The sequence below is a fragment of the Semicossyphus pulcher genome, unplaced genomic scaffold (assembly GCF_022749685.1).
Source record: "Semicossyphus pulcher isolate SPU_LCO1_2020_fin unplaced genomic scaffold, fSemPul1.0.p SCAF_12, whole genome shotgun sequence".
In the NCBI taxonomy this organism is placed as follows: domain Eukaryota; kingdom Metazoa; phylum Chordata; class Actinopteri; order Labriformes; family Labridae; genus Semicossyphus; species Semicossyphus pulcher.
The window spans coordinates 1,231,947-1,245,319 of NW_027211626.1; the positions used below are offsets into that span (position 1 = coordinate 1,231,947).

Here is a 13,373-nt window from a genome sequence, read left to right on the forward strand (position 1 = left end):
TCTTCATCAACACGCGCTCGGTAAATAAAGGTGATTTTCTGCAATTATTGGGAAGTTTCCTTCACTAATAAAAGTCTTCAGTAAGCTGATGAAAACATTAATAAAATTCACAAATTGTACAAAAACACAACAGAACAGTTTTATTCCACCTCTTTATTACAAAGCAACGTGACGTGACATCACTGTCAACACTTTGAACCAGTTCAAGAAACATTTAAATTCTCACCCGGGACATGATTATTGTTAAAAGTAAAAAATGAAATACATGATGTTATAACCCTTTTCCCATTAAAACCTCATTATTATCATTCTGTCGCATCAGTTCATGAAACATTATTAAAACATACAAACACAAGTTCTGCAGAATGTGATGTCTCTGTGAATAAAGGTGCATGCTTGACATTGCCTGACATTAAAACCATTACGTGATTATAAGAAGTGCTTTTAGAGTTGGGGGTTGCAAATTTTGCAGTCAAGTGCAATTAAACCATCGCAAGGAGAAGGTGCAACAAGATAAGGGAATAAAATAAGCCCCAGTGTAACTTCAAATGGAAGAAAACATGACGATGATGAAATTTACCAGGGTTTCTGTTGCCTGGTAATTGCAGTTTTTTCACCTGTAAAATCTGTTGAACTCTGACCTATTAAAATCCCCCGGTCTTAATGTCCGGTGAAAAAAAATATATGTTCAACACTCGCGCTTCAGGAATATGCTAAACCAGCCATCCGACCCATTAGTGGTCATTTTGGCAAAGGAATTACCAGCGAGGACACGTCCGCAGCATCAGCCACAGCCCCTCTAATCGATGCCACAAGCGCACGAGATGCCAGCGCTGTGATGGAGGCTTGAATTTGCCCACGGCCTGCGAAGTGAAATATATCCTGAGAGGGTTCTCTCTGCTCTTCTCTCTTATCTGTTAATTATAACGGATAAACGTTACTTTTGATACAGCCCACGCTTTGATGATGAGGTGTTTAAATTTCTTTCTTTTTTTAATATGAGACTTTTTTTTCTGATATTTTTGCCTTTAATTGAGAGGACAGCTGAAGAGAGACGGGAAATGTGGGGAGTAGAGAGTGGGGGATGACATGCACAAAATGGATCGGCAGACCGGGAGTCGAACGTGCGGTCAGGGCGACGAGGGCTATATCCTCTACACATGGGGCGCCTGCTCTACCAACTGAGCTAAACCAGCGCCCCCAGGTGTTTTAATTTCAAATGTCCCACTGTAACTAAAGACATTCAGGCAGCGATATTAATTAATATTAGAATCTGTAACAAACAACGAAAGTGGTCATGTGAGCACGACACGTTGTTCTGCTGTATAAATGTCAGTTTAGTGTGCGTACGAACTGAACTGTAGACGGAGTCCTTGTTTACAGTGGCGGACAGAGTGACGGCTATCTCATGCAAGACTCCTCTGCAGGTTCGTGCAACTTTACGCGTATCATGTTAATTTTTGGACAAAATGATTGTAGGGACAAGTCAGTAATTTCCCTACCCAATTCTACGCTCTGGATGAAGCCTGCCTATCAATTGTATTTAAGCTAAATAAATGCAGATAATATTTGTAATTTCACCCATTTGTCCGCAACATTGAAAGCTTGCAGGACACAATGACCGGCACAGATCTTCAACGGAAACACTGGTATTTACGTTTGTTTTACGTTTGTTTTCATTGACTTTGGAACCTAAAAAGAGTTGATCGCAGTCTCCTCAAATAATGCGATCATGTAATAATGGCCCAGCGATGACGGACGCTTCTAATGTTTGAGTGTTTTCTTAACAAACAGTCCGATTCTCGCGACGCGTATCTCTAACTTGCTTAAGTATACGAGAGCCCCTCTCCAGTTCCGTCTTCAGTTTACTTGCTTCAGGCCGATCTTCTGGCTTCACGCACAGCATCGACTTTATTATATCGCTCTGCAACAAAGAAAAAAAGAACTGATTATGTGAAGATACAAGTGTCTCCACTCAGTTATATTGTAACATTTAAAACTGAACAAAGAACGACTGCTGGCATACCTCGAGGGGAAAGTTCTGTGTAAATCCTTCAGGAGGTTTCTGGTTCCGGACATCTTCCCAAACCTGGAATTCATGGAGGGAAAAAAAGAGGGAAGAACATGTAATTCACCTCATTCACACGGCGACTATTCTCTGCTATGTATCAGGTTTGAAAATCTTATAAATGTAAATAATAACGTATCATTTCTAATAACTGCGTCCCAATTTTTAAAGAGACAACGGATAGTGAGAGTGTGACTCGCACTGGGCTCGTCCTGCCTCGGTCCAAGTCGTGACTCGGTCTCTTAGTCTCGTCTCAGTCTCAATAAGCTCGTTTGTTGATTATACAGCCGAGAATCAATGAAAACACTTTAAATAAAGAGCACAGTCACATATATTATTACCACTAATAAAACAACTCACCGCTTTCCTTTCATGGCCAGTGAAGAGGTTCCAAAGGAGTTCAAAATATATCAACCCCAGAGCAAAAATGTCCACTTTCCGATCGTAAATGGTCCTGCTCCTCTGTCAGAAAACAAGAGCACACTTTAAGAGGAGTACAGCCGCTGATAGCACCAAGAATTTAGCATCACTTGCCACCAAATCAGCCCTGATTTAAATTCTAGTCTTGGCCAGGAGTCCTTTATCGCTAACCGTTGGCAACAAAGCCCATCATATATCCAGAGGATATATCATCTTCAGACAATAGCTGATGGGTTCAGAGACTGCAGCTTCTGTGACGCAGCTTTCTTCCTGGAGTGAGGAAAGGACAGCTCCTCGAGATAAAATAACTCTTATCCCCGTCCTGCATAATGGCTCTAGATCTGAAGATAGATTCAGATCCAGATCCAGATCCAGATCTAGATTCCAACATTTTATGCAATAAGGCTCATTTGCATAAAAAGGGGACGGCCAGGACGTCAAAAACGCGGCTCCCCGAGCCGATCTCGACTGCACACACTTTCAAGTACAATTTACATCTCCTGTTGTTACTCGCTGCAAATTGTGCCTGTCACAGGGTGTACAGCTGAATAAAGAGATGGAAAAATCAGAAGCAGCATGCAGAAGAATTCCTGCTCTTTATTTTAAAGTAAATGTAAACACAAGGAGGCGAAAAGGTGGGGTGAAGACATTCTGCCTCTGAGTCGGCATCGGAGGGAGTAACGAGGCAAAACGGCGTCAGTGTAGAGGGTGGAACAGCGTCGTGTGTGTGTGTGTGTGTGTGTGTGTGTGTGTGTGTGTGTATGTGAAGCACGCACTTTTTGTTTACACCTCACGTTCAGCTTCCATAACGCTGTAAAAACACACCGGGGCGGCTTTACGCCGGCGTTGCCTGGTTCAATGTAAAATGGCAAAGGTGGCATGACGGCAGAGCTTCGTTACGACGCTGTGATGGAACTGCAACGTAAAAAGGGACTACCGTTTTTTGCACTGATGCTCGTTCGCCTCCATGAATGAGCTCTTAGTGGCTGATTTAAATACCTGCAAACAGAAACAGAGCCCCGAGGAACGACTAGCTCAGTAGCACAGTCAGGGCTGTATTTCAGCGTTTGCATCGGCTTTCGATATGAGTTACCTTTAATGTCTCCGCTCAACAAACATTATTTAACCTTACAGAAGAGTACAAAGCAGCTCACTTGCTCAGGAGCCATGTACGAAGGGGTTCCTTTGTACACGCTTCTCTCCACCAGGTTCTCAGCATCGTCCTTCTCATCAGTGACCAGACCAAAGTCTCCGATCTTCACTTCCCCGTCTTTCCCGAACATGATATTTGCAGGCTGACGGTGGGACCGAGGGAAACACACATGAAGCTTCACGACTGATGTGATGGAACAAATGATCTTATTCACGTCGTCTCACCTTCAGGTCTCTGTGGATGAACTTCATGGAGTGGATGTACTCGACTCCATTTGCTATCTGCTGAGCAATACCGAGACTTTCCTCCCTTCTCTTGAAGTCTCTGAGAGATTTCTTCATGTTCTGCATATTCTTCTCGTCTATCCACACTCTGAGCGTTTTGGTGTCACACAGCTCCATCTGAATATAAAGGTACGAATTGGCTGAGTTACCGGTCGACCTAGAGAAGAAGAAAGGAAACTGTTTGCTGAAATACCTTCAATTAGTATAAAAGTCGAGCATTAGATAAGAGGATGGGACTAACTGGGAGCTGCTGCAACTGTCCCCTGTACTGTCCCATTGGTATTCTGAATCCTCCAGCCAACATGTGTAGTATCGCACAATGTTGCAGTGGTTGAGGTCGGATAACGCCGCCACCTCTCGCAGAGCTTTCCTGATCAGACAGAGATAAAAACACGAGTCATGTAATTAAACTTTAAACAAAGTTTGCGAGAAATGTGAAGCAGATTTCCTTCAAACTCAATCATCATTTATACCAGACCTACTTTTTGCAGCAGACAACCTTCACAGCATAATCCTTCTCCAGTAGTTTTTGTCTTGCCTTGTAAACATGACCAAAGCCTCCTTTACCGAGGCACACTATGGTGTCATACTCTGACGTAAACCTGTTGAGATTAACAGAAAGGTTTAGGTAAGTGTTTCTCCAATCTCAGCGCCCATCAGCTATAATCAGACGACGATATTTTCTCTGGGAGCGACGGCAAATATTCCAGGCATTCCTGTTTAGCCAGCGTTGAGCGAACGGCTTCCAGCAAAGACTTCCTTCTCCTTGCGCTGCATTGTTTACAGTCCAGTCAGCAGCTCGAGAAGCGACCGTGTGTTCAGATCAAAGTGAAGTGAAATTCTCCCTCCAGATATGTCTGCTAAACAAACGCTGTCATCTCTTGGTTCGTCCCATCCCCCGCAGGAGGGCCCGTTCATCTGTCTGTGCTGAGTCTCAGTCTCACTGTAAACAGGAAGTTACACAGAGGCTGCACTCTGGCTTACTGCAGCGGGATGAAGCCCAAACAGAAACAGATTTTCTTGTGATCGACTTTAATTAACGGCTCTTCAGTTTGCTGAAAGAACAACATCATGATGCAGATTAGGAACAAGTCAACATGAAGCTTTGTCAGGTCTGTCCTCACGAGGAGAAGAAAACTACTGCAACATGAGACGGAGGGCGGAGCCATCATTTATAATGCATTCTTTACAGTGGACTACGTTCCGACCGCTTTTTCTCTCCACACGGACTGTTTTTCGTGCATGCAACCATGTTAGGGTCTGAAGTTTTCTTGTGTTGTTTCTGTTTTTTCTTGCGGCTCTGTTTTTCTCTCCTCTTTTTGTTACCTTTTCCCCCAGTGTGTGTGGCAGGAGGTGTGGCTGATTCACTCTCCTCTGGAGCTGCAGCAGAGGCACACCTGTTCTCAATCTTCCAGCAATCACTTACTCCATAAAAGACTGGTCAAGACTCAACCACTCTGCCAGATAATTCTGTCTCGTTCCATAGTGCTGACGCATGTACTTTTGACTCTAGAGTTCTTCAGTGTTTTTGCCAGTTTGTGTTTTCTTCCTGCTAACTTCAGCTTTAGCTTTTGGCCTAACTATTGCTGCAGCTAACAGTTTTTTTGTGCCCTGCTGCCACGTCGACTTCTGATTCACCTGCCCTCTTGCCTCACCGCCTTCAGTGGTCAGCCAGCCTCCAGCCACCCCCACCTGGCTCATTTTGGTTTTGCCCTTTTTTGGACTTTTGTTGGATATTTTTTTGCCTGCACAAAGAATTAAACACCTTTTAAACTGCCATCCTTGTTGGTCTCCAGCTACTGTGGTCCTAACACTAGACCAACCCTAACAAACCAAAGCCTGCTGATACGTGATTGGTCAATACTACTCAAACTACAAGCCTACTACAAACAGAAACCAGAACACTACTGTACTAAAATCCGGTAAATAGAGATGTGTGTTTTTCTGAAGTCATTGCATCCTTTTGTAAAAATGTTTTTCTGATGGTATATTTACAAATAAAGAAAACATGCACGCTAATAGTTGAATTCAGGGTTTTAATTCTTGCTACGTGTCTTTATGCTGTTGCAACAACCAAATTTCCCCTCTGGGGATCAATAAAGTAATGTCTTAATCTTAGTCTTAATATTCCGTACCTGGAGACGACGGACTGGGTTGCTGATTTCTCACTCTTTCCTGCATCCTTGCCATTGAAGTCGACCATTATATCCTTAATAAATTAAAGAAAAGTCATGATATACAGATTACAGTCTGAAACAAAAAGTTGCATGATTAAAACTTCTTTCTTCACCTCTTTACTGTGTTTGTGGGCATTTGGGAACATTGCTGCAATTCTAACAAGACAAGAAGAAAAAATGAGCAATAACATCCAGCGAAATAAAAACTATTGTAGCTTTAAAGTGGGTCTGAAAATATAGCTTACCTGATCTTTGACTTCACACCGGGACTTTGAATCTTTGTAACAGGGAGTCAGAAAATGTAGAAAGTTATATTAAAAGTTGTATTAAAGCTAATTCAAACTCAGTGAAATGATGACAGCTTTACAGCAGAAATAAACGTGTTCACAGATCCTTAATAAAACTTCTGCAGAAGACTGAGCCTTAGAAACCGCTGAACCTCTGCAGGAGGTTCACAGGAAATAACAAACCTGATCTGAAGGAGACATTGAATTGGTGAAAGCAACCGAGTCAGTCGGAGTTGTTGGCACACTTGATGATTTTCCGTCACAGGGCTCCCTTGAATAATAAAATGAGGAACTTTAGCAGATAGTAAAAGAAATGACGATATGTTGTAGCGGTCAGTCAGAGTCTTACGGTGTGCTGGTTGGTGTGGGCCGCCTGGCCGGTGCAGCATCCTCGGACATCGCTGAGCTCTGAGATAACTGAAGCACACAGAAGAGTTTGGTTGTTACATGTCTGAACACCACTGTCGTTATTATTTACACAACATTGTGTTTTTTGTTTTTCTCTTTCTTTTGCCTCTACATACGAAGGTATTACATTCACAGGTTAGTAAACTGTCAGTACAGTACACTGTCAGAGCCATGGCCTTATTTTCATTCAAACGGACGCATATATCTGTTCTGTTACCAGAGGTGGCTTCTCAAAGAGAGCTGACACATTACCACATACATCCAGAGAGGGAGGGAGGGAAAGGGGAGCAGCTTGTAGCAGTTTAGCTTTACATAACTGCAAGTACAGTTTGTATGTGACAGAAATCAAAACATGTTAATTGGACATGTTGAGACGCGGCTCACCTGTTTCAGACAGAGGTGGAAAAAGTACTCAAATTCTTTACACAAGTAAAAGTACAGATAGTGTAAGATGTAAGTGTGTAATAAAAGACTCTGGTAAAAGTAGAAGTACTGCTGTGACGTGTTTCCTGCAGCATGAGTGCAGCGTCCAGGCTGTGAAACGTCCTCACAGTATAAAGTCAGACGGGTCCCTCTGAAGGACATTTCTAGCTGCTGTTTCTGTGCTAAGCTAACTGAAGCTAACCTCATATTTGGAGACTATTAAACTGAAATCATTCTAACAGAACAATATAGTGAAAATAATGAACATGAACTTTGCTCCAGTGTGTAAATCAGTCTGATGGCGAATGTCTCGCTGCTGGTCGTCGGCCATGTTGGTTGCTTCTCTTTCATCCACGTGGCTCCGAGTTCTCCCTGTCGCTCACAGACGTCACGTTTACTAGACGCCTCTTCTCCACGCTCCAGTTTCCCTCTCTGTCTGTTTGTCCTCACACATCTATAACGTCATCTTTCATCATGATACGCATGTCTTGCAAGAAATTCACAGATGTTTGTGCTAAGGAATCGTCTTTTAGGGTCGAAATCCGTCTTGATGTTGGGAAGGCAACGTGCAAAAATGCAAGATAAAAATAATCGATAATTCCCCTCAAATGTTTTCAAGCTTATGTAACGTGCCTGATTTGAAAATAAGGAGTAGAAATTATAGCGTTATTAGTGTTAAAATAAAAATACAGATTCCTGAAAAATCTACTTAGGTTCAGCCATTGTACTTATTTTCCACCAGTGAAGGAAGGTAAGCTGTGGTGCTTAAATGAAAGGCTTAGGAAACATAAGAGAATCTGTTAAAGGGCCAGTTCGTTGATTTTCAACCTCAGTATCATGCTATTATGGGGAGCTAATGCCATTATGGTAGGAAAAAAATGTTATTTCGCTCTATGACTTTGGAGGACGCTATCCGCTTCTCCAATGGGCCCAGGAAAACCTCCGCCAGACTACACTTCCTCAATCTAGGACGCCCGCCTCTGATGTCATGTCTCGTTCAAAACCGTCAGGTTTGAAATGTAGACTGCAGACCTGAAGATTTTTCCACCGGTATAATCTCGTCTATTTTGGAGTCTGTCCCGCTCTGAGCCGTTGCCTGCAGTGAAACGGTCGTATTTCACTCCAGCGTCTCTTGCTGGGCCGTTCCTTTCAGAGGCAGGGGCGCAATGCACGCTGGGTGTTGTAGGAATATAGAATGGACGAAACTATGAGCTGTTTGTACAACTTTCTCCACAGCTATGGCGCAAATTTCAAATATTATTGCTTCTATCGATTACAGAGAACACCAGCTTTGACTGACAGTGGCTTTTTCCAGGGCCGAAGTTCTCCTTTAACAATCTAATGGTTATCAAATAAAATCAATAATATTAAATACCTTGCTGTCCCAATCGGACTGTTCCTGAAGAGCAGACCAGGCCAGCTGAGCTGCATTCTGTTTGGCTTCCTTGACAGTCTTGCCCTCACCCTCAGGGTATTCTTTTTTGTCGATCACTACTTTGTAATAAAACCTGTGAAAGCAGGGAGGGAATATTTAGATAATTCAATAACCCTAATCCTAATCCTAGTTTTAATACCGCGTCTGTTCAGGTAATAATCATAAAACTCACAGCAGGTTATGAGGTTGACCGCATCTATTCTGAAAGATGTAATCGTGGGTGCGCTTTGTTTTCTGACAGTAGTTGTTGAGGAGTCCGATGAAGTTTGTTGCGATGAAATCTTTTCCTGGAGTCATCACACTCGGGCTCCTTGTCTTATCACTGTAACACAAACAGATCAGATAGCAAGTCAAACCTTTAATAACCAACAGAAACAATGCATTGCAACCACTCGTGCTCACCAGATGTCGGACACATTTTGATTCGATGTCTCCTCTTGTTGGCTTGGTACATCGCTGCATTTCTCATCTCCTGTCTTAAAAGGAGAATGATTTTTTATCAGGATGAACTGATTGGAAAGAAGCTTGTGTTATAATTGAAATTTGTCTTTGAAAATTCATGACGGTATACTTTTAAGTCGAGGTGAAATGAAAAATGTCATTTTAATCCTTTTAGATCACATCCCCGGTAATATTGTGCATCTATTTGACAATATAGGCCAAAAAATACAGAAAATCAATTTCTCCGTATTCTTATATCAAACTTTGATCATTTTTTCTTCCAGTAAAACTAAATTTCACGCGTGCTTACGTAAGTTAGCACCAAACAATTTCAAACAATCAATCTGCAACATTTAGCTGCAGAGCACCAAGAACGCTCGGTCAGTTAGCTAGCTACTGCGCTGTGGAGAACGTCTGTCTACGCCCACTTCTCAACGATCAAATCAAATCCCTCTAATGATATGTCCCGCCTGCACGTCCTGTTTCACTCGGAAATACTTCACGATACGGAAGCTAGATACTCTCGAGATGCCGTTTCAGCTCGACTTTAAGAGAGAAAAACTACTGTGTATTAGGACCAAGCGGCAACCTCCAGGGATCTAAGTGCCAAAGCCTGCAGTTCCTCTGGTGTCCACTTGAGGCTGTCTCCAGAAGTGAGTCAGTCCCCATAGAGCCCCATGTTAAACTTTACAGCAGAAATAAACATGTTTACAGCCTGGTACAAAAAACAGTTTGGGTCTCTATAGCTCATTTCTCTCTTCATGACAACTGTACGGGGAGAATCTTTATACAGCTCACCTGTTAACATTATATTAAGGCTTAAAGTGATGCATCATTAGGGGCGGGGCCTCTTTGAGTGACAGATGGGAGCTGCTAGCTGTCTGCTTAGCTCAACTAAATCAGTCACTGAACGTAACCTCTGGGCCGTGTTTGTGCTGTTGGAGCCTTTTGGACACGTCTCACACACTGTTTTTACACTCACTCACATTATACTATTATTTCATTGAGATGTTAGCACTAATTAGCAGCTATCTGTGTCTGTGCTCACCATACCTGGCTTGTTAATTTGTTAATTGTGGTGTTACCAGTTACCTGGTTTGTACATTCAACAAGCTCTCTTAGCTTCTTTAGCTTTATAAATAAAAAACTCTGGTCAGCTACCAACACAAACAGAATCTAATTCTCAAATACGATGGTTAACTAGCTCATTTGTCAGCTAATGCATTAGCCACAGACATCGACTACTTTGATAGCTTAGTGATTGCCTACCCCTCGCTCCTCTCCAGCTCCACCCTTTCATCCAAATATGGTCACTTATGGCTCCAGGAAACCAACATGGAGACGGCAAAATTGTCAAACTAATGGTAAATGTCATGGAAGCTAGGTCCATTATTTATACGGTCTATGATCACTACTTACCTCTGTAGTTTTAAGGCTGAATATCTCATGATATACAAGCTTGGCTGCTTCCTCTTTAGCTTCCTTCTTATTTTTCCCGGTAGCAGCTGGATACTCCTTATCACCAACCACGAAGCTACAGGATTCAACATCGCACAAACATTATTTGACGCACCTTTAAAAGGTGAGTAAACCACAATAAATTACAAACTGTCAAGACTCACTGAAAAGTACTGTTTGCTCCCACTTTTGTTGACTCCACAGCCCGGATACCCAACCTGTGTTTGTGACCGTATTCATTGAGCCAACAAATATAGTTGATGTTGTTGGTACTCGACTGATGCACAGGTGTAGCAGGAGCCTCTGCAGTATTTTCTGTCTGTCCAAACGATTAAAAATATAAGTAAAGGGCTTGTTGTATGTCATGTATTTCACACAGGCTGTAAGTCGATAAAGATGTATAATAAACTTACAGCTTCAGTTGTTTCATCTGACAAGCCTCTCAGTGCATTTTTAGCTGCGTTCTGTTTGGCTTCCTTCTTGTTCTTTCCCACACCATCAGGATACGCCTTTCCATTCAGGACTGCTCTAAGAGTAAATCTAAGAACGAGTTATAAAACACAGGCAAGATGTCACAAGAATATGTTGTGATGTAGGACATGAATCTGCACACTTGACTTTACCTGCTTCTTGACAGCAGGAACTCTAACCAAGAAAAGGACCTTTGGAGGAACTCCACAGCAGGAGCTAGGGTCTATTTAAAAGTCCTGGAGGCTAAAGCTTATACACAAAAAGTCCCTGCTTTAAAGTCGTACTTTCCAATGGTAAAGGGACTTTGGGGGCCGGCTTTGCAGCAATAAACATTTATAAAATGATTAAGTATTCGCATATAGGCCTACGTGAAAAAGCACATTATGCTTATGCTTGTCTTTACATATTCCAATGTTTACCCTGTCTTTTTTTTTACCAATTTACACCAGCAAGATCAGCAAAGAAACAGAAACAAAGCAGAGAGCTTAAAATAAGAAGTGGTAAATGGACTGTACTTACATCTCTTTTCTAGTCTTGCAGCCACTCAAAGCTGCTTTTACACTACATGTCACATTCAACCATTCACACACTGATGGCAGCCTAAGTGTCAATCTTAAATCAGATCTATGCACGTTCATACCCGATGGCAATTCCACCTGGAGCAATTTGGGGTTCAGTGTCTCGCCCAAGGACGCTTCGACATGTGACTGTAACAGTCAGACGACCCACTCTACCACTGAGCCACAGCCGCCCACAAGTAAGAACCGGTCTTTATGCTGAAATGCAGATAATTTGTTCACAAGTTGAAGTTGAGTTATTTGTCTATTTTTTGCCTTTATTAGGTCGTAAAACTGTAGAGAGATGAATTGAGAGGAAGAAAGAGGTGATGACCTGCAGCAAAGGGCTGAGGGTTGTAATGAAACCAGGTGAGCTACCTGTAGAGCCCTGCTGAGGTCAAGGTCAACAGGGTTTGTAACAAAGTGCTTTACAACTAGCATAAAAGCAGACTTTACAAAAGCAATTAAGAACAAATGAAAAGAGCAATTAAAAGATTACTGCCGTGGTAATTGTTATTGATAAATACATTTGAATGGATGTGACCACTTTTTTATTAGCTGGGAACCTCATTCAAATTAAAGCTGCTTTTGTTTTTTTTAACTTTTTACCAGTAAAATACCGAATCAAATTTAAGATCTAACAAGTTAAAACCTCAGCTAAGTCCATACCTTTCAGGCCCTCACTCACACCCAAAAATCAAAGGTGATTGGGCTTTTTCATTTGTCTCTCATTTCACATTAAGTCCTGTTCTACCATTGACGACTTTAAATCACACTTCAAGACATTTTTTCTCTTGCGTTTAATTCAATCAAAAAGTTCCCCATGAGTTCCTCTTGCTGTTTACTATGTTGTTGGTTTTATTTATTTCTCCGTTCTTCCTATTTGATTACTCTTTTTTTACGATTTCATTATTATTGTTGTAATAAGAGTTAATACTGCTTTTATTGCACTACATGTATAATTGCTTTTTATCTCATTGCTCCTTTCATCATGCTTACCTGTACTGAGACAGATTCTATTGCCTGCATTCACTGTAAAGCACTTTGGGTCAACTCCTGCTAATGTTAAACATGCTATATAAATATGACTTGGTGATGTAAGCCTGTCACAGTTGTTAGATTTCAGTGGAAACACAGACAACAACAAACATGTGGAACCTTTGTAGTCCATCTGCTCCTAAAGGTTCCTGGTACTTTTGGTGGAAACGAGGTGAAGTTATTAGCTTGACATGATATTGGACACTCTTAGACCCTCACTGGCGTACTTATTCATTTATTTTATTTCATTGGATCAATACTGTGACACGTGTATAACTAAGAAATTAACTTTGCGCCTTGTAAGTTATCCTAAGGAGGATAAACCTACCCTGGGACACGGAATAACCTCACGTAAAACACAGTATAGTATAAACATACATTTTCTGCTGACACAAACCTCTGGATCTCTTTAAATCCTACTTTATTTTGCAGGTCGTACATGCCACCAGATCATTTTTGCCACTTACGTTTTAATGTGGTCAGGGCCGACAGATCCAACGTCCTCAAATTTCAGCTCCGAGCGTGTCCTCTGTGCATGCTCGTTCAGTTTAGCCACGTAGTTTTCAGCTTCCATATTAGATTCAATAGTCAACTCAAATTACATTAAATAAAACAATCAAGTGCAAATTTAAGAGCATTACATGGTTCCAGTTTCTATCTCCGCCCTGCTTCCATATCCGACTACCGATTAAGCTTGTGCCCAGTGCCCACTTTAAGTTTCGTTTTCTCAGTAAACGTAACACGTCATGACGC

At 41.8% G+C, this 13,373-nt stretch overlaps 1 protein-coding gene across 1 annotated transcript; it reads right to left on the bottom strand.

Annotated features, from left to right (window-relative positions):
* Positions 1-138: 138 nt before the first annotated feature.
* Positions 139-13,317, bottom strand: LOC138588147 (interferon-induced, double-stranded RNA-activated protein kinase-like). Its single transcript, XM_069658050.1, has 19 exons — positions 13,088-13,317; positions 10,968-11,094; positions 10,719-10,873; positions 10,516-10,630; positions 9,058-9,131; positions 8,828-8,977; positions 8,596-8,728; positions 6,739-6,806; positions 6,573-6,660; positions 6,348-6,379; positions 6,216-6,258; positions 6,061-6,134; positions 4,408-4,527; positions 4,167-4,295; positions 3,866-4,082; positions 3,643-3,783; positions 2,429-2,530; positions 2,027-2,089; positions 139-1,924 (listed from the first exon to the last, which is right to left on the bottom strand). The coding sequence occupies exons 1-19, from the start codon at positions 13,192-13,194 to the stop codon at positions 1,784-1,786; spliced, it is 2,079 nt and encodes a 692-aa protein (XP_069514151.1). The 5' UTR covers positions 13,195-13,317; the 3' UTR covers positions 139-1,783.
* Between the last annotated feature and the right edge of the window lie 56 nt (positions 13,318-13,373).